Below are 24,269 nucleotides of genomic sequence, written 5' to 3'. Positions count from 1 at the left end.
TGGATACTGTTCCCTTTAAATGCTTAAACTGCACTTATTTGTATAAGTAATGGGTTTAGTAGGTTGGCATATTAGCTGTTAAGCAAGAATCTGTAATTTCTAATAAAAGAAGGTAAAGGCCAGTTAATTGCAGATTAAATAACCTACCAACAACTCACTTTACATGGAATTTGAGATTTCAGAGTTAAAATGGAACTTAGTATTATACAGAAAGAGTCATTCTCAAGGTGATTGGCTTTTTTTATACACAAGTATTTTTTTTCTATTAAAGGTCGAAGATCTTCATTTATTCTTTATCCCTGCAGGCAAATCCCTGATCCCGGCTTTAGTCATCTTCATCCTGGATTACTTTAGAACCTTCTGTACTACAAAACTAGCACTGGTTCTCATGTTTTTTTTTATCACTGTTAAAAGCTACCTGTTTATTTTTTCTTTTAAATGTATTATTCAACTTTAAAACCAGTGTTTGGGTTAGATACTGTCCTTTGTCCTCTCTATAAATCTATAAATTTATAATGGGTAAACTGAGACACAGAGAGTTCAGGGGCTTGTCTAAGTTCTCAGATACAGAAAGTGAAGGACCTGGGAATCAAAGGTAGGCAGTCTGACTCCTAATCCAAGCTCACAACTCTGCTTTCTATCACCAGAAGAACTTTAATTCTAGGGGAAGCTAACTGCTTTCCCCAATCCAACTTTACCTAAGGAGTTGGAGAAACTCAGTGATGATCAAGGTCAGCATGGGTCCTCAAGGGGTCCCCAGCTGTCTAGTAGGAAGCAGTACACTAATTTAGTTGCCTGTCTTTAAAAGATACTCTTATTGAGCTTTAGGTTTTTGATCCCTTAATTACTGGAGGCCGAGAACATAAGTTTATGAGTTTCTCTGTTTTAATATGTGTTTGTTTGTTTGTTTGTTGCCCTGGTGGCTCTTACTGTGGAAATAAGAATCTGTTTACATTGTAGACATCTTTTCATTCTGGGAGTGACGCTCAAGATGAAGTTGAAATAATACAAAGGCAAATATATCCACAGAGGTGTTGTTTGGACCATACAGATAGATAGGGGCTATCACTGCCAGTCTCTGAATTGTGAGTGGGGAGAGGAGGCCTGGCAACTTCCATGCTTAGGAACGTTTTTGGCTAAAACTTTACTGGTATGAATAAGAGCTTGTACATGGGCATCCTCTTATGGTAGAATGACTGGGCCCATGGGACTGAGACCAGTTTGTGGGCACAGATAAAAGGAACTGAGGAGAGAGCCCTCTTACCTGTCCCTAGAGTAGCCCTGCCCAGTGGACTTGCTCCAGGTCTGGAAATGTTCTCCAGCTGTGCTGTTTAATGTGTAACCACTCATCAGAGGTGGCCATTGAGCACCTGAAATGTGGCCAGTGGGATCAGAGAACTGATTACTTAAGTATTATCTGTTTATTAATTTAAATTTAAATAGACACGTGTGTCAAGTGGCTACTGTGTTATACAGCACAGGTCTAGAGCACAGGTTCTCAAGCTTCAAACTTTTCTGTGCTGGGAGAGAAGTGAAGAGAAAGGGATGGAGGAAGGACACTCCAGGCCCAGGAGTTGGAACCCAGCATCTGGAGGTGAAATAATAGTAAGGCTGGACCTTCTCAAACTTGCTCAATTATAGTGTCCTTGGTGTCTCGGTTTATTTTTTTTTTCACCGTGGCCCTAAGCCAAGAGAAGTACCTAACCATCCCATGGGCTACATAGTTAGGTCCAAACAATACAGTCATTTTCACAGGATGCTCAACAGATGTCCCTGTGCTTCCCCCAAACGTTTAAACTATGCTACGGTTCCCTTGAGAGTGTATTCTGCAGCCTGGAGAGACCCATGAAGCCAGGCCATGGGATCCCCTACTGAATGGGAACAATTTCACAGAATATGAACATCAGACACAGTCACTCTGGGATCATGTTGGGACAAAACTAAACCCAGGACACCCTGTTCCCACAGTAGCGAAACATCTCTCCCTCCTGCCCGTGACACCTTAAGCCCCGCTTCATTGCCCTCCCTCCCTCATAAACAAGGTTAAGATGCTCGATCATCAAATCACCACTGCTTCCTGGCACCATCCAATTCAAAATTAATTTCCTGACATTCTCCCCCAAAATCCAAATTTCAAACTAAATGACAAGCCCACCACCACACGCTTCCTGAGACACCCTATGGTTGCCCACAGTGTAGGAGCACATTAACAGACTTAGCTTTGGATTGCAAGTGTGTTTCTGGTGGTCTCTGGACACTGGGGTTTACCAGATGGATTCTAAAATTTCCTGTCATATGACAGTTTATATGAGAAGCATCCTTGTGGTTTAATAAAGGAATGATGTCCCCCTTTGTAACTTCACTTGTAGAGGGATACATGGGTCTCTGTGTGAGTCAAGAACCATTGCTTTGGGACTTCCCTGGTGGCGCAGTGGTTAAGAATCTGCCTGCCAATGCAGGGGACACGGGTTCGAGCCCTGATCCGGGAGGATCCCACATGCCGTGGAGCAACTAAGCCCGTGAGCCACAACTACTGAGCCTGTGCTCTAGAGCCCGTGAGCCACAACTACTGAGCCCGCACGCCACAACTACTGAGCCCACGTGCCGCAACTACTGAGCCCACGTGCCAAGAGCCCGTGCTCCGCAACAAGAGAAGCCACCGCAATGAGAAGCCCGTGCACCGCAACGAAGAGTAGCCCCCACTCACCACAACTAGAGAAAGCCCGCACACAGCAATGAAGCCAAAAAAATAGAACCATTGCTTCAGCCTTTTGCAACAGTACATTGGAAGTAATAATTCTTACCTCTTTCCATTTTGTGAGCTAACAAATACTTTCTTTAATAAAAGGGTTGTTCAATTACCTCCTTCAATGGATTCTTTTGAGAGGCTGAATATACAAACAAACAATATCCAGGCCTTATATAAAAATAGAATCTGACCCACAATCTGCAGCAACTATTGCAGGAAATCAACCCATTGTCTATGGTAACCATCCCAGGAAGCCAGTCTCTAATCCAGAAGTAAGACTTGTAGGAATCAGACCATTTTAGCAATATGGTCCAGGAAGCCAAATAATAATCCCTGTAACAGTCAGCCTAAAATGGCCAGGAATTGATTAATAACTGACCGCTTCCCTAATTTTTGTCCCAGCCCCCAACTTTGGACCAATGAGAGAAAGCCAAATATGCATCCTTAACCAATCACAAAGGATGCCCCCCTTGAAGCTAGCACACCACTGGTTCTCACCCCCCAGCCCCACAGCCAACAGCCTCTATGCAGGGCACACCTGAAGCCTTCCCTTTATTAGACAGCTTTTCCTCTATTCTGAGTCTGCTAAAACACAAGGGATGGGTAGCTGACTCCCCTGCCATAGCAAACTTGAATAAATAGCTTTTGCCTTTTCTCATTTGGTTGGTCTCCATCTATTTCCAGACCTATAATTAAAATCCTACTGTATATTTCAAAACCCACCCTCCAGGATGTTTGCACCAACTTATATAACCACTAATGTGCTTCAGATTTCCGTTTCCCTACAACCTCACTAAATCCTAGGATTTATCAATCTTTTAAATCTGGCCAATCTGTTAATAGGCATTGGCTCATGATTTTACGTGAATTTATTTGATTCACAGAAGGTGAACATCTTTTCACGTGGTTATGGGCCATTTGTATTTCCTTCTTTGTAAACTGCCTGTTCTTGTATTTGGCCCATTTCACAGGAAGATAAGAACTTTGAGGCCAAGTTCCAACTCTATAATTACTACCTATTACATCTAATTGATTCTTATAATTTTCTACTGTACGCCCAGTAGAAATCCAGCTGAGAATGTTGTGTTTGAAGAGCTATGCCTTGCAGGGAATTCCCATCAAGAAACTGGGTGTTACTAGACCTAAGAAGTAAAAACTATGTCCATAAAAGAGATGTGAAATCCAATCCCAGGGAGGATATGAATGCCAGACCTGGACAGCCCCAGGGGACATTTTTGGCCAAAGAAACATGCACCTTTAGTGTATGAGGCTGTACGGATACCAGTGCCTGTCAGAGCTCATCTGAGGACCAGACTTCAGTCACTGGAGCTCAGAATGGTCCACCCTGCCACGCAACGACGTCCTGCAGCCTATAAGGGTAAGTAGGAAGCCCTAGACATTGTTCAAGGCATCATTTAACAATCCACTGTACCACCAGCCAATCCTGACTGATTCTCCAGGGAGACAGGATGCAGCAAATGCAACAAGGAATTAATCTAAGGGTGATTTAAGTCAGGAAATTATGGCGAATGCAAAGGGATTTGACTTCGTCACACACTATAGAATGAGATGCTTTTCAGTTGCTTGTAAAATTATGACATTGTCAAGTGGGTTATCATTTCACTTTATGGTTTCAACTAAATGAAGGAAGTTCTCCTCTCAGATTCTGCTGGTCCCTTGTGAGCTGAACCATTCTTTCCTACACATACTGGGTGAGTTTCAGAACCTTGTCACTAATGGGATTCTAGACCTTAGTGTAAAAAAAAAAAAAAGAGTTTAAACCACAAACACAAGGTGTCAAATCTTATGTTTTTGATCTTATTTGAAAGAATAACTCCCTTTTTCTCTGGCTTCCCTCACTTTCCTCCCCTTAAAGAAGACTCTCAGGCCCTTTGCAACGTCACATTTTTGTAGACATTAGGAGATATTCTGAATCTTCTTTCTAAAAAGGCCAGACCATTTTCACGAATAGAAAGTTAGAGTGAAACTGGTGCCTGAAAGGAAGCAAATGGAACGGTAAACCTGGCTCATTAAAATATATAAAACCCCACCTAAATGGGCAGCAGAAAAAGAAGTTAGGCCATATGAACAGATAAACCACAACTATAAAGAAAGTGATGTTTTGCCTGTATTGGTGTGCTGCAAATTCAAATTGATTAGCCATATCCTGTCAAGAAAATGCATTGAACAAATCAATCAATTATGAGTAGAACTGATGAAACTGGCATCATAATTACAGTGCAGTATGTTACAGAAGCTTGCAAATGCTTGGGCTTCACAACAGAACCGTCAGCAGAATCCTGGATCATATATCTGCTTATTGTTCTTTCTGGACACAGAAATCTTTTGCTAAAACCATATCAAAAAGGTAGATAATTCAGTTCAGGCTAATGAGGAGTTAACTGTCATTTTCATTAAGACATAACTAGATTAATTAGTAAAAAAAAATCGTTTTCAACTTTACAGTAATTTAAACCATTAAAACAAAAGGAAATATGTACTCAGTAAAAACAAACAAAAAATCATTCATGACCGAATTCTCCAGAGATGTTGACAAATCCATCCACTGCCCTTTAGTCACAGAGTTCGTGTGTAGGTCTCTCAGCTAAAAGATGCTGAAAATCTCAAACGACACTTTTAAGGCCCAGGCGGCCACGCTTCTGAAGGGATTTAGAAGAGGGTAAGTTTTTCTAGTTAATGTCCATAGGAATTGATGCCCAGCTAGAGAACTGAATCTACAGAGTTAAAACCACACTGTTGGGAAAAGGGAGAGCTTGATTTGGGGAAGGACCATGAGCTAGTTTCCTCCAGGACTTACCATTAGCTGGTTTTCCTTGGACTCGAAGCTGCCTCTGACGTAGCTGTGATGAAGAACAAAGACATTTAATTCAAAGTTATCTCTGCATCCATACTCTGACATTTTTTTTTACATCTTTATTGGAGTATAATTGCTTTACAATGTTGTGTTAGTTTCTGCTGTACGACAAAGTGAATCAGCTATACGTATACATATATCCCCATATCCCCTCCCTCTTGAGCCTCCCTCCCACCCTCCCTATTCCACCCCTCTAGGTCATCACAAAGCACTGAGCTGATCTCCCTGTGCTATGCAGCTGCTTCCCACTAGCTATCCATTTTACATTTGGTAGTGTATATATATCAGTGCTACTCTCTCACTTCGCAGTAATCCGACATTTTTAAATGCACGCACTAAGAAGTCATGCTGAGTCTATTTTTTCCCAGCTACAATAGCCACCCTTTCTATTTGCAATTTACTTTACACAAATAAAGGTTTCCTAAATTTAGAAAATTTAACTTTGTTGAAATATTCTGGAAAGCGCTAATAAAAACTGTACAGCCATCGTTGGAAATTAATTCAAAGAACATAATGAATAATTAAGAATATCTTTCTCTCAACATTCCAGAAATGCCCCATGGATCCAAGGAAGACCATAGGCTTTGCCCCGTCTCAGGAGTAAAAATGGGTCAAAATAAATGTTATTTGTATTTAAGTTATTTATTTGGGAGGAGGGAATCTAGATAAAATATAAACAAAGTAAACTATTTGAAGGTACTCTTTAAACAATGTTACTAAGACAGGCTGGTTAAAGAAAAATCTCACATACCACCCAAAATAAGCCAAAAAATGATTCAGCAAGTTTGACGCCAAGACTGTAAGTGACTTTACATAATTTAATGAACTTCAAATACAGTGAAATGGTAAAGCATTTTTACTCAAGTATCTATTTCAACAATTTGAGCTACTGAGTGAGGGGAAAAAAAATGTCCACAATGACCTTGCTTAGGTGTTAATCTTGAGTTTCCTATTAAATTAATGGGTGACTGTTATTTATTTGCATTTGTAATACAAATCCAACTCTAGAAAGGTGTTGGCATCTTCATGTTTTCTTTAGAAAGTAAAGAAAAAGCTTATATATTAGTCAAATGACTGATTCTCCCCGATCTGAATATTGTAGTCTATTCTCATCGCTCCTTTTCCCTTTCTCAAAGTCTGCCTCTGTGAAGAGAGTGAGGGAATCAATGAACTGTATTCTTTTAAAATAATAATAGTAACAGACAAGCCACAACAACAAGAATTTCCTTCACTGAGCACCTTGGCTGTCCCTGGAGGGAACTGGGGAGAAGAAAGAGATGCATGATGAGGTTTTCTTTTGGGCGTCATATAAAGAGGTTATTTTAAAAGACTTATTCAACTAACATCTTAGTTTTTTAAAAAATCATGTGTTTATTGTTTAAAAAATAAAATATAGATAGACAAAGAGAGTAATAGCAGGGAAGAGAGAGGCAGTCACCCAGCATCCACCCACCCAGAGAAAACCATTTCTATACATGAAAATAAAAATACTGCCCATTCTTTTTAATTTCTATATTTCTATTTAACAGTATATTGTGAATATCTTGCCAAGTCAGAAAATTTATTTCTATCCCTGCATTTTAATGAGCACATTGTACAACTTGGCAGGGATTTCTTCAACTATCCATCTATTGTTAAACCCTTAGAGCATTCCCATTTGCAGGCTATCACAAAAAGACGGTGATGCTTTCTTCGTAGCTGCTTTATTGTATGAACATCTCCAATTATTTCCTTGGGATAGTTTCCTAAAAGTAGAATTGCTGAGTCAAGCGGTAGAGTCTCTTAATAAATACGGACAAATGGCTTTCAGAAAGTTTATGCAAATTTATATGCCTACCAGGAGCATAAGAGAGCCCTACATCCCCATATCCTTATCGACATAGTTAGTACTCTTATTAATCTTCCCCATTTTGTAGGTAAAATGTATCTCTTACATTTCATTTCCACTTCCTAAAGGTAAGCTGGAACAACTGCATGTATTTATTAGCCTCTGAGTTTAAAAGAATCTGGTAGCATACATGTGGGTGACTGTCCTCTAATTGTAGGTGAGCATACTGAGGGTCTATTTCCCACCAAAGAATAAGAGAATACAGAGCCTACAATTTTAGTAGGTGACAAAACGATGTTAAAATATATTTCATTTTGGCAACAAAAACATAGACACTCCCCACATATGTTTAGCAGTTTAAAGAACAAATGAGCAGATGAACAAAATACAATTATTCTCCCTATCAAACGGATTTATAAACTGAAAGCCAGTGAAATATTGATCAATGAATGGAAACCCATCTAGGAGAGCAGCTGAAAGATTGGGTCATTCCAGCCTCGTCATACTTCCAGGTGCATCTGCTGGACGTTTGGAGAAGGTTCATGATTCTCTCGGCACATTTTTTCAGGATTCTTAACCAATTCTTAACCAAGTAAGGAAGACTAGCAGATTAAGAGCAAAAAATATCACATCTGCTGTGCTACAGAAAGTGGGATAAGGGTGCAGCTTGCAGGACTCAATACTTGACATGCCCAAGCCACAAGGGAGTAAACCGGAGAGCAGGAGACCAGCTGAGGAAGGGCTCACACCATCAGCTCCTAAGTAAAGAGCATCAAGGGCAGCCCAGCCCCTCAAGGTAAGGGAAGGGCAGGGGCTCTACCCAGTTGCTATGAAATCAGATGACTAGAAAAAAATAAAACAGACTAAATAAATTGTCTCAAAAATAAAAAAGGAGCCACAATTGCTCCTTTAAAGTTTGTTTAATTAGTAACAACTTTGTTCTATATAATTTTTATACATCTAGAAAATATTCAACTGGGGGAAAATAAACATTCTTTCTTAAGCACCTCCTAGCAAATGTTTGACATGCTTGTATTAAGTGAAAGTATAAGAACCAGAAAGTGAAAATAAGATGACAAATGAAAATAAACACGTGTCTTGGAAAGAACTTCTGGTGAACAGTCCCACAGGACGATCACAAAGGCCCAGGTTGCCTTTGTGGGTCTGCTTGCCTTGGTTGATGTCAGCAGCACAGGAATCCAGGAGGGCTTTTGATCACTCCCTGGGTTCCCCCAGGATACACAGAAGGAAGGTTTCTCATATCAAGAAGCTTTAAAAATGTTAAGCTTGAGTGGAGCTAAATTGATTATTTGATGGCCTGGCAATCTATGGACTTTTTAAAAGAATGGATGGTAGCTTTCAATTTTATAAGGCTGTAATTAAAAAATACTTTCACGGGCATGAATTGTCAGGGGGCATTGGATCATCACTTCTGAGCTGGAGAAACTGAGTCACTGTGTTGCTATGTGATTCAGCAGAGCCATGGTTTTATGACAGAGTTAGGATTCAGATTCACACATTTTGATTCCCTCAATCCAATTTTACTTTCATTACATCTTAGCCAATTCACATTCAAGTTGAAATAAACTGTGTAATAAATTTCAACTTTTTTCCTTACCCTTTCCTTCTACCCTCAACCAACCATTTACAAAGTCTATCAATCAGGGTGTTTGTTGAACACCCCAATTTTCTGACTGCTTAAAAGGCAAGAGTTTGCTTTTATCTAACCCCGATTATTTGGAGGCAAAGAAATGAAATTTGACCTTCAGAAGTTTTCTAAGATGACAAGCATAAAAGCTCCAAACTGCTACCCTTTTTCCTTTTTATTCTTTTTTTTTTTTTTTTTTGGCATCCTTCTCAGAGGTAGAGGAGTAGAGGTGAAATTAATGTGACTGCTGGGTATATCAAGTGGCTAATGGAAGAAATCAATTTCAAAGTAAGATTTACCTTATTGATGAATTCCAAAGATAAGAGCATAGTCTTTTACGATTAATATTTGCTGGGTGCAATGTGTCATTTTATAAATAATATAAATTGCACTTGATTGGACTGAAGATGAAATCCATATCATCTAGCATTCCACTAAAACATAAGGACAGCCAGATTTGAAGGAGAGATTTTGTTTCTGTTTTAATAGAAAAAGAATTCAATTTCTACTTTTATAGACATCTCCTGGGACTTTCATAAGAATGTAATAGTTACTATGAATGAATCTGAGGCAAACGATTTTTAACTAATTAAGGCAATTTGATGGATGATGAATAAGGGGAAATTTTGGGAGGGTCTTAAGCATGTTGGGTAATATTATGAGTTCAATTTTAGGATACTGGGATGGAGATGCTTCTAAGACATTCGTGGGAAATACTATATATGTATCAAAAATACTGACCCAGCATTCAGAATAAAAATCTCAGCAGGAGAATAAAGTAGGAAATACTCTGTATTTCAGTAATCGAGGCTGTAGGTGTATATGAGATTGCCTAAGAAGAGGGTAAAATAAAAAGAAAAGGTAGCCTAAAACCGAATCTGGAAAAACACCAATGTTTAAAGAATGGACGGAGACAAACCACCTGGTTATGGGGGAGAGGGAGGGAGAGCGTGGTAGGAAGAGAGTCACAAAAGCCAAGAGAGAAAGGAGGGTTCACCTGTGTTGAAGATGATGGAAAAGCCGAGTCTGCAATGAGTGAGTGTCGCCCGCTGGCTTCATGGAAGTTGGTATTATTGGGTCCCCTAAAAATGTCAGGATCAGCTGAGCAGTGGGGCAGAAGCAGAAGAGATGAGTGACATTGAAGAATGAGTGACATTGAAGAGTGAGTGACAAAGAAAATTAGCTGGTGTATACAGCTGTTTCTTTCAAAAAGTTTAGCTATGATTAGCCAGAGATGACATGGTCGAATGACATCCAGGAAGAGTTATTTTTGTTTCATTTTGTTTTTAAAATAGAGACTAAGCAGCATTTCAATACTGATGGGAGGATCAAGAAGAGAGAGAAACTGAAAACAGGGAAGGAAGATAATCAACAAGGTAAGTTTATTTAAAAAGCATAAAGGAAGTCTTTCCCTCCACCATCTACCAGTGGAAGAGGGAAAAGACAGGTGTGAAATATTTTTATTTGTTTATAGATACAGGAAAGTTAATGCAGTTCCTATCTGATAACTTCTGTTTTCAGGGTTAACTAACAAGAAGGGTCATCAGCTGAGAGTCAAGGTAAAGTAGGGAGGCTTGCATGTTGGAATAACTGGAATAGAGTTTATAAAAGTTGAAATGACTGTTTCAGAGAGAGGGAGAGAGCAGGCCAACCATGGGAAGATCCAAGAAAAGCCAAGCAATTTTGAGAGAATCCGTTGAGTTTAGTGACTGGGAATCATAGCACTGTCAATTTGCCAGGCAGTGTAAATCTAAACCCAATGTTTATATAAATAAATGTCAGTGCTCAAGTTGCAAGAAAACTCAGGAACAAAAGAAAACAGTAGTTCCTAACACCACAGGGGACCCATTTCAAATGATAGCATGAAAGAAGAACTCTCATTAAATAGACAGATAGGAGGGGGCGGGGTCAAGACAGCGGACTAGGAGGACACGGAATTCGCGTCTCCAAACAACCAGGGCGGCTGGGGGAGGGGAGGAGTTCCTACACCCACTGGGACCCACCCACGGTTAGGGGTTCAGCGGGGATGGGGGAGACGCTGGGAGAGACGTGGGGGGGGGCGTGGAGGAACGGAAGGGAACAGGGCCAGTGCTTTCCCCGCCCACTCAGGCACCGGGGAGCCTGCTGGGCTCCCGGCCTAATCCCCTGCCCTCGGAGCCTCCCTCCTGCCGTGCAGAGCCCAAGCCCCGCCCCTACCCCCCCACCAGGGCCCCACCTCTACACTCGGAGACCCCCTCCGAGACCCCCTCCAATGTGCTGGGCCTAAACCCCACCTACACACCCTCACTCAGGGCCCTACCTCCAAACTCCGGAACTCCACACTCCAGAGGCCCTCCTTTCCACGTCCTGCCTCTCCCCTTCACGCAGGTCCTAAGCAGAGGCCCCGCCCCACGCTTGAACGCGGCCCGCCTGGGCCCCGCCCCCAGGGCCTTTTCCAGCTGCAGCTGCATGGGTCCTGAGCCTAGGCCCCGCCCCACACTCAAACGTCACCCCCACCCTAAACCCTGCCCCTGCCTAAGTTCCACCCCCGCCTAAACTCCGCCCCCATAGCCAAGGCTTTTTTTTTTTTTTTTAATAAAGTTGGGCTTATCCTTTTTTATTTATTTATTTATTTATTTATTTATTTCTGGCTGTGTTGGGTCTTCGTTTCTGTGCGAGGGCTTTCTCTAGTTGCGGCGAGTTGGGGCACTCTTCATCGCGGTGCGCGGGCCTCTCACTATCGCGGCCTCTCTTGTTGTGGAGCACAGGCTCCAGACGCGCAGGCTCAGTAATTGTGGCTCACGGGCCCAGTTGCTCCGCGGCACGTGGGATCTTCCCGGACCAGGGCTCGAACCTGTGTCCCCTGCATTGGCAGGCAGATTCTCAACCACTGCACCACCAGGGAAGCCACCAAGGCTTTTTTTTTTTTTCTCTCCTTTTTTCCTCTTTTAGTTTGGGGCTCTGTTTCACCTTGTTGATGCATTTATATTTTTATTTTTTCTAATAAATCTTTTATTTTTCTAATTTTATTTTATTTATTTATTATTTTTTTTAATGTGATGATCCATTTATTTATTTATTTATTTATTTATTTATTTTTTTCAACAGGGAAGGGAGACAAATGCAAAGAGGGGGGTGAGACAAATGCAAAGAGACACACAAATAACTTTCCATATCAAACTTTCAAATAAATCCCTCCATCAGGCAAAGGCTGTTTGCTCCATGCCAGGCACTTGGTTGTGTGCTTTATATACTTCATCTCTTTTAATCACCCTTGTTTTATAGACACGAAAAAAGAGGTTCCAAGGAGTGAAGTGCACAAACAGGACTTGGAACCCGTCTTGCCGAGCACACCCAGACCGATATTCTTGACCGTGAACTACACTGCCTCTCAGCATGTTTCCGGCACGCACCCTCTGATGCTGTTCAGGACCTTCCTGCATGGCCACAGGCTGCTTTCAGCTGCTGACCACTCTGAGTGATGGCTCCTGAGACTAGATGTGAAATTTGAAGAAGTGAATGAAGCTGAACCCTCCTGCCTTCTTTAGCTCAGGCCACTGTGAGTTCTAGGAGTCACTGAGGACTCCAGGGCAGCAGAGGAAGCCAGGTTGCAATCAGAAAGCATTTCTTTTTTTTTTTTTTTTAAATATTTTTAAATTATTTATTTATTTATTTATTTTTGGCTGTGTTGGGTCTTCGTTTCTGTGCGAGGGCTTTCTCCATTTGTGGCAAGGGGGGGCCACTCTTCATCACGGTGCGAGGGCCACTCACTGTCGTGGTCTCTCTTGTTGCGGAGCACAAGCTCCAGATGCGCAGGCTCGGTAATTGTGGCTCACGGGCCTAGTTGCTCCGTGGCATGTGGGATCTTCCCAGACCAGGGCTCGAACCCGTGTCCCCTGCATTGGCAGGCGGACTCTCAACCACTGCGCCACCAGGGAAGCCCCAGAAAGCATTTCTAATTAAGCATCTTTGGTACACTGCCTAGAGGTCTTCAAGAGAAAGGACCGAAGCCTCCAAGTTTCTAGTAATTTGTTGTGATTTATTTTTTCATTCTCAGTAAATATTCTCTATCATGCCTAATTTTGTGCTTGTCATTGTATAGCTTTTTTGTTGTTGTTTTTTTTTTCACACACACACACGGTATTTTATTTTTACAAGAGATAAATAGACTGACACCAAGCATTGTACATGGATGACCACAACAAAAGCAACAATGATTGCAATTACCAGACCTGAAACACACTCATACTGTGTCATAATAGTGACATTCAGTCCAGTAATCCTCCACTGTAACAGCTCCTTTACTTTGCAGTGAAAATTGCTTTGTATATTCTTTGCCTCTGAGTCCTTGTGGGATTTTTTTTTTTTTTAATTCAGACAGACAGTCACAAAAATTATGCTCATCCTCATCAGTTCACTGAGTCCCATGTAATTAAATTTTTTTTTTCATCTTGATCTTTTGTTAGCACTTTTTTGAGTTCCTCAGTTTTTCATTAGAGTTCTGAAAATGCTTATTCATTCAGTTCAGCAGTACAGTCAGTTACCAGAAACCTGTACTTGTCAGAGTCTTTTCCATGAATTTCTTGAAGATGAAACCCTTTTATAGGAACATATTTGCAAAAGCATCAGAGTACACCCAGAACTGTCTGTCTGTCTGTCTGTCTGTCTGTATTTATTTATTTATTTATTTATTTATTTATTTATGGCTGTGTTGGGTCTTCGTTTCTGTGTGAGGGCTTTCTCTAGTTATGGCAAGTGGGGGCCACTCTTCATCGCGGTGCGCCGGCCTCTCTTGTTGTGGAGCAAAAGCTCCAGACGCGCAGGCTCAGTAATTGTGGCTCACGGGCCTAGTTGCTCCGTGGCATGTGGGATCTTCCCAGACCAGGGCTCGAACCCGTGTTCCCTGTATTAGCAGGCAGACTCTCAACCACTGCGCCACCAGGGAAGCCCCTCTAATTTTATTTTATTCTGTGTACTTTGTTATTGTTTGGCTCCTTTTGGCTTGTTCCCCTTTTTTTCTTTTCTTTTTTCTGTTGTGATTTTATTTTACCTTGTTGCAGTTGTTTCAATTATATTTTTATTTTTCCTAATATATTTTTTATCTTTCTAATTTTATTTTGTTTTTCAGTCTTTGTTATTGTACTGCTCCTTCTTCTTTTTTTTTTTTGGCCACACCACACAGCTTGTGGGATCTTGGTTCCCAGGCCAGAGGTCGGGCCCGAGCTCCTATGGTGGGAGCTCCAAGTCCAAACCACTGGACTAACAGAGTACCTCAGACCCCAGAGAATATTAATCAGAGTGAGGCCTCCTGGAGTTCCTCATCTCAGCACAGAGACCTGGCTCTATCCAACTGCCTGCAAACTCCAGTGCTGGACGCCTCAGACCAAACAACCAGTTAGACAGGAATACAGCCCCAGCCATCAAAAAAAAAAAGGAAATGACAAAAAAATATGTTACAGACGAAGGAGCAAGGTAAAAACCCACAAGACCAAATACATGAAGATGAAATAGGCAAACTACCTGAAAAAGAATTCAGAGTAATGATAGTAAACATGATCAAAAATCTTGGAAACAGAATGGAGAAAATACAAAAACATTCAACAAAGATCTAGAAGAACTAAAGAGCAAACAAACAGTGATGAACAACACAATAGCTGAAATTAAAAATACTCTAGAAGGAATCAATAGCAGAATAACTGAGACAGAAGAACGTTTAGGTGAGCTGGAAGATAAAATGGTGGAAATAACTGCCAGGGAGCAGAATAAAGAAAAAAGAATGAAAAGAATTGAGGACAGTCTCAGAGACCTCTGGAACAATATTAAATGCACCAACATTCTAATTATAGGGGTCCCAGAAGAAGAAGATAAAAAGAAAGGGTCTGAGAAAATATTTGAAGAGATTATAGTCGAAAACTTCCCAAACATGGGAAAGAAAGTAGTCAATCAAGTCCAAGAAGCACAGAGAGTCCCATACAGGATAAACCCAAAGAGAAACACGCCAAGACACATATTAATCAAACTATCAAAAATTAAATACAAAGAAAAAATATTAAAAGCAGCAAGGGAAAAGCAACAAATAACATGCAAGGAAATCCCCATAAGGTTAACAGCTGATCTTTCAGCAGAAACTCTGCAAGCCAGAAGGGAGTGGCAGGACATATTTAAAGTGATAAAAGGGAAAAACCTACAACAAAGATTACTCTACCCAGCAAGGATCTCATTCAGATTCAATGGAGAAATCAAAAGATTTACAGACAAGCAAAAGGTACGAGAATTCAGCACCACCAAACCAGCTCTACAACAAATGCTAAAGGAACTTCTCTAAGTGGGAAACAAAAGAGAAGAATAAGACCCACAAAAACAAACCCAAATCAATTAAGAAAATGGCAATAGGAACATACATATCGATAATCACCTTGAATGTGAATGGATTAAATGCTCCAACCAAAAGACACAGACTGGCTGAATAGATACAAAAACAAGACCCTTATATATGCTGTCTACAAGAGACCCACTTCAGACCTAGGGACACTTACAGACTGAAAGTGAGGGGATGGAAAAAGATATTCCATGCAAATGGAAATCACAAGAAAGGTGGAGTAGCAATACTCATATCAGATAAAATAGACTTTAAAATAAAGACTGTTACAAGAGATAGGGAAAGACACTACATAATGATCAAGGGATTGATCCAAGAAGAAAACATAACAATTATAAATATTTATGCACCCTCCATAAGAACACCTCAATACATAAGGCAAATACCTAAGGCTAACAGCCATAAAAGGAGAAATCAACAGTAACACAATAATAGTGGGGGACTTTAGCACCCCACTTACACCAATAGACAGATCATCCAGACAGAAAATAAATAAGGAAACACAAGCTTTAAATGACACAATAGACCAGATAGACTTAATTGATATTTTTAGGACATTCCACCCGAAAGCAGAAGAATACACTTTCTTCTCAAGTGCACGTGGAACGTTCTCCAGAATAGATCACATTTTGGGTCACAAATCTAACCTTGGAAAATTTAAGAAAATTGAAATCATATCAAGCATTTTTTCTGACCACAATGCTATGAGATTAGAAATCAATTACAGGAAAAAAACAGTAAAAAACACAAACACATGGAGGCTAAACAGTGCACTGCTAAATAACCAAGAGATCACTGAAGAAATCAAAGAGGAAATCAAGAAACAAATGACAATGAAAACACGATGATCCAAAACCTATGGGACGTAGCAAAAGCAGTTCTAAGAGGGGAGTTCATAGAAATTCAGGCTCACCTCAAGAAGCAAGAAAAATCTCAAATAAACAACATAACCTTACAACCAAAGCAACTAGAAAAAGAGGAACAAAGAAAACCCAAAATTAGTGGAAAGAAAGAAATCATAAAGATCAGAGCAGAGATAAATGAAATAGAAACAAAGAAAACAATAGCAAAGATCAATAAAACTAAAAGCTGGTTCTTTGAGAATATAAGCAAAATTGATAAACCTTTATCCAGACTCATCAAGAGAAAAAGAGAGAGGACGCAAATCAATAAAATTAGAAATGAAAATGGAGAGATTACAACTGACACTACAGAAATACAAAAGATTATAAGAGACTACTACAAGCAACTATATGCCAATAAAATGGACAACCTGAAAGAAATGGACAAATTCTTGGAAAAGTACAACCTTCCAAGATTGAACCAGGAAGAGTTAGGAAATATAAAAAGACCAATCACAGGTAATGAAATTGAAACTGTAATTAAAAATCTTCCAACAAACAAAAGTCTGGAACCAGATGGCTTCACAGGCAAATTCTATCAAACATTTAGAGAAGAGTTAACACCCATCCTTCTCAAATTCTTCCAAAAAATGGCAGAGGGAGGAACACTCCCAAACTCGTTCTATGAGGCCACCATCACCCTGATACCAAAAGCAGACAAAGATGTCACAAAAAAAGAAAATTATAGACCGGTATCACTGATGAACATAGACACAAAAATCCTCAACACAATACTAGCAAACAGAATCCAACAACACATTAAAAGGATCATACACCATGATCAAGTGGGATTTATCCCAGGGATGCAAGGATTCTTCAATATATGCAAATCAATCAATGTGATACACCATATTAACAAACTGAAGGATAAAAACCATATGATCATCTCAATAGATGCAGAAAAAGCTTTTGACAAAATTCAACATCGATTTATGATAAAACCTCTCCAGAAAGTGGGCATAGAGGGAACCTACCTCAACATAATAAAAGCCATGTACAACAAACCCACAGCAAACATCATTCTCAATGGTGAAAAATTGAAAGCATTTCCTCTAAGATGAGGAATAAGACAAGGATGTCCAATCTCACCACTATTATTCAACATAGTATTGGAAGTCATAGCCACAGCAATCAGAGAGAAAAGGAAATAAAAGGAATACAAATTAGAAAAGAAGAAGTAAAACTGTCACTATTTGCTGATAACATGATACTATACATAGAAAATCCTAAAGATACCACTAGAAAACTACTAGAACTAATCAATGAATTTGGTAAGGTTGCAGGATACAAAATTAATGCACAGAAATCTCTTGAATTCCTATACACTAACAACAAAAGACCAGAAAGAGAAATTAAGGAAACAATCCCATTTACCATCACGACAAAAAGAATAAAATACCTAGGAATAAACCAAACTAAGGAGGCAAAAGACCTGTACTCAGAAAACTATAAAACACTGATGAAAGAAATCAAAAATAACATAAACAGATGGAGAGATATACCATGCTCCTGGATTGGAAGAATCAATATTGTGAAAATGACTGTACTACCCAAAGCAATCTACAGGTTCAGTGCAATCCCTACCAAACTACCAATGGCATTTTTCACAGAACTAGAACAAAAAATTTCACAATTTGTATGGAAACACAAAAGACCCCGAATAGCCAAAGCAATCTTGAGAAAGAAAAACGGATCTGGAGGAATCAGGCTCCTGACTTCAGGCTATACTACAAAGCTACAGTAATCAAGACAGTATGGTTCCGGCACAAAAACAGAAATATAGATCAATGGAACAGGATAGAAAGCCCAGAGATAAACCCATGCACATATGGTCAGCTTATCTTTGATAAAAGAGGCGAGAATATGCAATGGAGAAAAGACAGCCTCTTCAATAAGTGGTGCTGGGAAAACTGCACAGCTACATGCAAAAGAATGAAATTAGAACACTCCCTAACACCATACACAAAAATAAACTCAAAATAGATTAAAGACCTAAATGGAAGGCCAGACACTATAAAACTCTTTAGAGGAAAACATAGGCAGAACAGTCTATGACATAAATCACAGCAAGATCCTTTGTGACCCACCTCCTAGAGTAAGGGAAATAAAAATAAACAAATGGGACCTAATGAAACTTCAAAGCTTCTGCACAGCAAAGGAAACCATAAACAAGACGAAAAGACAACCCTCAGAATGGGAGAAAATATTTGCAAACGAAGCAACTGACAAGGGATTAATCTCCAAATATACAAGCAACACATGCAGCTCAATATCACAAAAAACAAACAACCCAATCCAAAAATGGGCAGAAGACCTAAATAGACATTTTTCCAAAGAAGACCTACAGACGGCCAACAAGTGCATGAAAAGATGCTCAACATCACTAATCAGTAGAGAAATGCAAATCAAAACCACAATGAGGTATCACCTCACACCAGTCAGAATGGCTATCATCAAAAAATCTACAAACAATAAATGCTGGAGAAGGTGTGGAGAAAAGGGAACCCTCCTGCACTGCTGGTGGGGATATAAATTGATACAGCCACTATGGAGAACAGTATGGAGGTTCCTTATAAAACTAAAAATAGAACTACTATGTGACCCAGCAATCCCACTACTGGCATATACCCTAAGAAAACCATAATTCAAAAAGAGTCATGTACCACAATGTTCATTGCAGTTCTATTTACAATAGCCAGGACATGGAAGCAACCTAAGTGTCCATCAACAGGTGAATGGATAAAGAAGGTGTGGCACATATATACAATGGAATATTACTCAGCCATAAAAAGGAACGAAATTGAGTTATTTGTAGTGAGGTGGATGGACCTAGAGTCTGTCATACAGAGTGAAGTAAGTCAGAAAGAGAAAAACAAATACCGTATGCTAATGAAGCCATATGGAATTTTAAAAAGTGGTACTGATGAACCTAGTGGCATGGCAGGAATAAAGACACAGACATAGAGAACAGACTCGAGGGCATGGGGGCGGGGAAGGGGAAGCTGGGATGAAGTGAGAGTGGCATGGACATATATACACTACCAAATGTAAAATAGATGGCTAGTGGGAAGTAGCTGCATAGCACAGGGAGATCAGCTCGGTGCTTTGTGACCACCTAGAGGGATGGGATAGGGAGGGTGGGAGGGAGACACAAGAGGGAGGGGATATGGGGATATATGTATACGTATAGCTGATTCACTTTGTTGTACAGCAGAAACTAACACAACATTGTAAAGCATTTATACTCCAATAAAGATTTGAAAAAAAAATATAGACAGATAGGAATAGAAGGGAAGATTCCTCTATCCAAATGAAAGTGAGGCCACACAGTTTTCCTTCACTTCACATTAACCTGGATTCCTTCTCCACCACCTGATTTCGCCAAGTTGTGACCTTTAAGAACTCTGGCTGGGCAGGGGTGGGTGGCTATCTGCACAATTCTCCTGTCCAACAAAATACACTCTCCACCTACTCTGCCTCTCCCCCAGAACATAATTTCAGACGTCATATCATTTTATCCTTAAATTTTACATTTGCATCTCCAGAAGACAAGGACTCAAAAATAACTGAAATATTATTATCTTCTTAAAATTAATATTAACTAACTCCATACTATCCTTAAAATATCCATGCAGTATTCAAATTTTCCCCACTGCAAAAAAAAAAAAATTTATACAGTTTAAGATCCAAATAACCTTCATTGTTTGATATGCCTACTTTCAATCCATAGTATCTCCCTTCTCATTTGTGCTGTTTTAGTCTGTTTGGTTTTGCTTTTGTTCACAAATTATTTGTTGAAGAATCCAGACTGTTTGCTCCATAGAATTTCCTCCAGCCAAATTCTCTAGAATGTTTATCACTGTGGTTTTATTTAACATATTCTTCTTTGTATTTCCGGTAAATTGGTGGATTAGGATAGACAATTGGTCAGACTGGTTTGACTTTTTTGGCAATAATACTCCATAGACAGCGTAGTGTACACTCATCTGGGTCACAAAATGTGTGATTGTTTTTCTTTTCATGAGATTTTTAGCCATTGATGATGGCTACAAATTACATAGATTCATTACTTCATTAAGTGTTGCAAAAAAAGCCATGTTCTACATCTGTCATTTCTTCTTCCTTTATTATGTGGAATAATTCCATGAAGAGAAAGCCTTGCTCAGCAACCAACTGTCTGCTTGCCTTGAGGTACACTTCATATAGAAAAAAACACATTTAATGTCCTTCGATCCACTGCAATAACCATCTTTATTGATGGTCAAGTCCAATTGACACAAGACTGGTAGCCTTTCATAACTACCTCGCTTTCTGATACAATAAGCTGTCCAGCCTCATTTGTACATTGGACCTAGAATTAGCTGTTTCTCTCAGAACTTCTCCCTTTAAATGGGAAAGGACAGAGGCTACAATCTGGGTGTTAGGAGTTACTAAACCTTTGAGCACTGTTTCAGCTTAACTGATTCTTTTCTAAACATTTTAACCACATTTGATTTTTTTCCTTCGTTTTGCCCTCGATGGTGACAGTACGATAGCTCTTCCCAAAGTACACAGACATTTTCTTCCCATGGAGAACTAGTGATGCAGACAGACCGACCCCACTGAGAAGGTTCGGGGAAAATATTCGTGGCACAGAGCAGTGACATAGCTTCTTAGGATAAACTTCTCCAGCTGTGCTCTGAAGTAGGTTGTCCTTTTCAGTCATCCTCTGCTTTGGGGGTGAAGTTTAAGAGTTACATCACGGTGTCTAGTTACTGTTCTTTGACTCATGCCTCTCATCCACCTCTTTATGAAACTGTAGTGTCCTCTACAAACCCGCAGGAGCCCTGAGCCCAGTCACTTAATGAAATGATAGAGTCAGCTGGATCAAGAATTGTAAAACGACTTAAAAGCGTTTGACGTACTGTGCCTTAGGCTACATTGGTCTATAGCATTTAAACCATTCTGACTTGAGTGAGACTCTGGCTCTGCCAGGAAAATTGGCCTTTTATGATCCTGAAGATGAGAAATGCTTTCTCTCTCTAAGGTTTGCACATATACAGAAGACGATGTGTATGTTTAAAGTAATAATAAGCGTTTTTTTGCTGGAGAAGGTGTGGAGAAAAGGGAACCCTATTGCACTGTTGGTGGGAATGTAAATTGATAGAGCCACTATGGAGAACAGTATGGAGGTTCCTTAAAAACCTAAAAATAGAACTACCATACAACCCAGCAATCCCACTACTGGACATATAGCCTGAGAAAACCATAATTCAAAAAGAGTCATGTACCACAATGTTCATTGCAGCTCTATTTACAATAGCCAGGACATGGAAGCAACCTAAGTGTCCATCAACAGAGGAATGGATATAGAAGATGTGGCACATATATACAATGGAATATTACTCAGCCATAAAAAGAAACGAAATTGAGTTATTTGTAGTGAGGTGGATGGACCTAGAGTCTGTCATACAGAGTGAAGTAAGTCAGAAAGAGAAAAACAAATACCGTATGCTAACACATACATATGGAATCTAAAAAAAAAAAAAGGTTCTGAAGACCCTAGGGGCAGGACAGGAATAAAGACGCAGACGTAGAGAATGGACTTGAGGACACAGGGAGGGGGAAGGGTAAGCTGGGACGAAGTGAGAGAGTGGCATGGACATATATACACTACCAAATGTAAAATAGATAGCTAGTGGGAGGCAGCCGCATAGCACAGGGAGATCAGTTCGGTGCTTTGTGACCACCTAGAGGGGTGGGATAGGGAGGGTGGGAGGGAGACGCAAGAGGGAGGCGATATGGGGATATATGTGTACGTATAGCTGATTCATTTTGTTATACAGCAGAAACTAACACAACATTGTAAAGCAACTATACTCCAATAAAGATGTTAAAAAAATAAAAATTAAAAAAATAAAGTAAAAAAAGCATTTTTTAACGGAGCAACAGTGACGATATACCCTTTTTGGACAAATAGAAACAAGGCTTCCTTATCTGAGTTATTTCCTGGAGGTTCTCTCATGCTTCTGATGAATATTTGGTATGTTTTCTGACAATGGGTTAGTACAGAAGTTCGTTTGAGAGATAAAAGTGTGATTGAGTCATAAGTTGCTTAATTATTTTAATATAAAGTTAAAAGTTGAAATTAGAAGACAGCCTACATTGTCGACCCTGACCAAGAACTTATTTCTCAACCATTAAAACCCACCTAGATCTTATGTCTCTAATGCAACTTTTTCTGGTCACTTATGACATATAAATTCCCAGTCCACTGGGAATCGCTGCTTGGTCTTTACTCATCTTCTCTGTTACTTTGACACTTTTAAACCTTCACCCTTCCTGAAACGCCTTTACAATTAGTAACACCACAGTTTTCTGAGTTTCCCTGTCTATCATCTACATAATAATCTCCTTCGTTGAGTATGTTCCCCATGTCTGCCCCTCAAGTGTCACTGTTCACCTAGGTCTCCATCTTGGTCTTTCTTTTTCTTTATCTTAAAGATAATGAATCATTTTTGACCCACACCTGCTCTTCTTCCTTATTCCCTGTATCACTGAATGACGCCAAAAGTACCAGGCTGTTCACGCAGAAAGTGATGGTCACCTGGATCTCTTCCTCTCCCTAAAAATCTCTTTAACACATCCTCTCATATTGATTCCCATGGCCATTGACTAAAACCATGCCTTCATCACCTGTGGCTGGCTTGCTTCATCAGCTTCCTTCTTAGTTTCTCAGCCTCTTGGCCTGCCAGCCTCCAATCCAACACTGCCCCATACAGTAACAATGAGTCATGTGTGGCTCTTTAAGTTCTAATTAAATAAAATTAAAAATTCAGCTCCTCGGTTGCCCTGGCCACACGTGACAAGTGGCTACTGCATTAGACAGCACTTATTTAAGGCATTTCCATCATCACAAAAGTTTCTGTTAGACGGTGCTGTTTCAATTATCCACCCAACGTATGCTCCATGGATCACTAAACTAAATCTTTCCCCTCATTAGCTAACACCTCAAAGCAATCTCAGTCTCCAGGAAGCTTTCTCTAACCCTCCAAGGGTATACGAGGTGCTCCATCTCTGAGCATTCGTGACATGCTGGGCTTCTCTTGATTATAAAGAGCACTAATCATGTGCTTGTCTATTTCTTCCACAAGGATGTAACCCTGAGGACAGGAATTAAGTCTGTATCTCAAGATAGTGATATGTGCATTTAATTATCCATGTATTAATTCCACAAATATTTACTGAGCATTGCTAGGGACTGTACAACATTAAGTATTGAACAATTTAAAACTTTTTAAATGTAGGTATACTCTAGGTGTTCAGTAAGTGTTTGTTGACTGAGTAAGTAATTTTGACTCTGATCCTAGAGAATCAATAACATGTAAATCAACTGACACATTTTTTGACATAACATATTTGGCAGTACCGTCATAAATAGACCATTAGGTTACACAAAGTATAAGTTTACCAGGCAGAAATTTCTTTGCTTTCATTCTATGAAAGAACAGATTTTAGGGGGCATGGTCATCCAATTGACTATTATCTTCAGAGGAGCAGAGTCTCTTTCTTTTGCTCAAAATTTTATCCTGCACCTAGCCAAAAATGTAGCAAGTCCTCGATAAATATTTGTTGGATAAATGTTAAGTGAACACAGGTATCAATTAGTTTCTTTTTTTATATATGTAAATGATTTTCTTTTTTTAATGGACTTTATTTATTTATTTATTTATTTATTTATTTATTTATTTATTTATGGCTGCATTGGGTCTTCGTTGCTGTGCGTGGGCTTTCTCTAGTTGCAGCAAGCGGGGGGTACTCTTCGTTGCGGTGCACAGGCTCTAGGCACATGGGCTTCAGTAGTTGTGGCATGCAGTCTTCAGTAGTTGTGGCACATGGGCTTCAGTAGTTGTGGCACATGGGCTTCAGT

The 24,269-nt window shown here is 39.8% G+C and overlaps 1 protein-coding gene and 2 long non-coding RNA genes across 9 annotated transcripts in view; 2 read left to right on the top strand and 1 right to left on the bottom strand.

Moving 5' to 3' along the window:
- Positions 1-11,667, bottom strand: part of LOC309639110 (uncharacterized protein) — a 191,791-nt gene extending 180,124 nt beyond the window's left edge. For 6 of the 7 annotated variants that reach the window (XR_014251476.1, XM_082415957.1, XM_082415956.1 and 3 more), the window contains exons 1-3: positions 11,400-11,667; positions 10,098-10,201; positions 5,568-5,610 (exon numbers count right to left, since the gene is read on the bottom strand). Coding sequence is in view for 6 of the 7 variants with exons in the window: in XM_082415957.1 (XP_082272083.1) it covers positions 5,568-5,610; positions 10,098-10,201; positions 11,400-11,550 (298 nt within the window). In the remaining variant the exon portion in view is untranslated. Of the gene's footprint in view, positions 1-4,507; positions 5,410-5,567; positions 5,611-10,097; positions 10,202-11,399 lie in introns of those variants that run through there. The other variant, XM_082415955.1, reaches the window with a different exon arrangement.
- LOC309639131 overlaps positions 1-24,269 on the top strand; it is a 253,725-nt gene that overhangs the window by 51,791 nt on the left and 177,665 nt on the right. The window lies entirely within an intron of this gene.
- LOC309639482 lies at positions 12,005-13,722 on the top strand. Its single transcript, XR_014251679.1, has 2 exons — positions 12,005-12,686; positions 13,015-13,722. It is a non-coding gene; the product is annotated as an uncharacterized lncRNA (long non-coding RNA).

Source organism: Balaenoptera physalus (assembly GCF_965194825.1).
Source record: "Balaenoptera physalus genome assembly, chromosome: 12".
Classification (NCBI taxonomy): Eukaryota; Metazoa; Chordata; class Mammalia; order Artiodactyla; family Balaenopteridae; genus Balaenoptera; species Balaenoptera physalus.
Note: the sequence above shows the minus strand (reverse complement) of the source record. Positions and strands in the feature narration are given on the sequence as shown.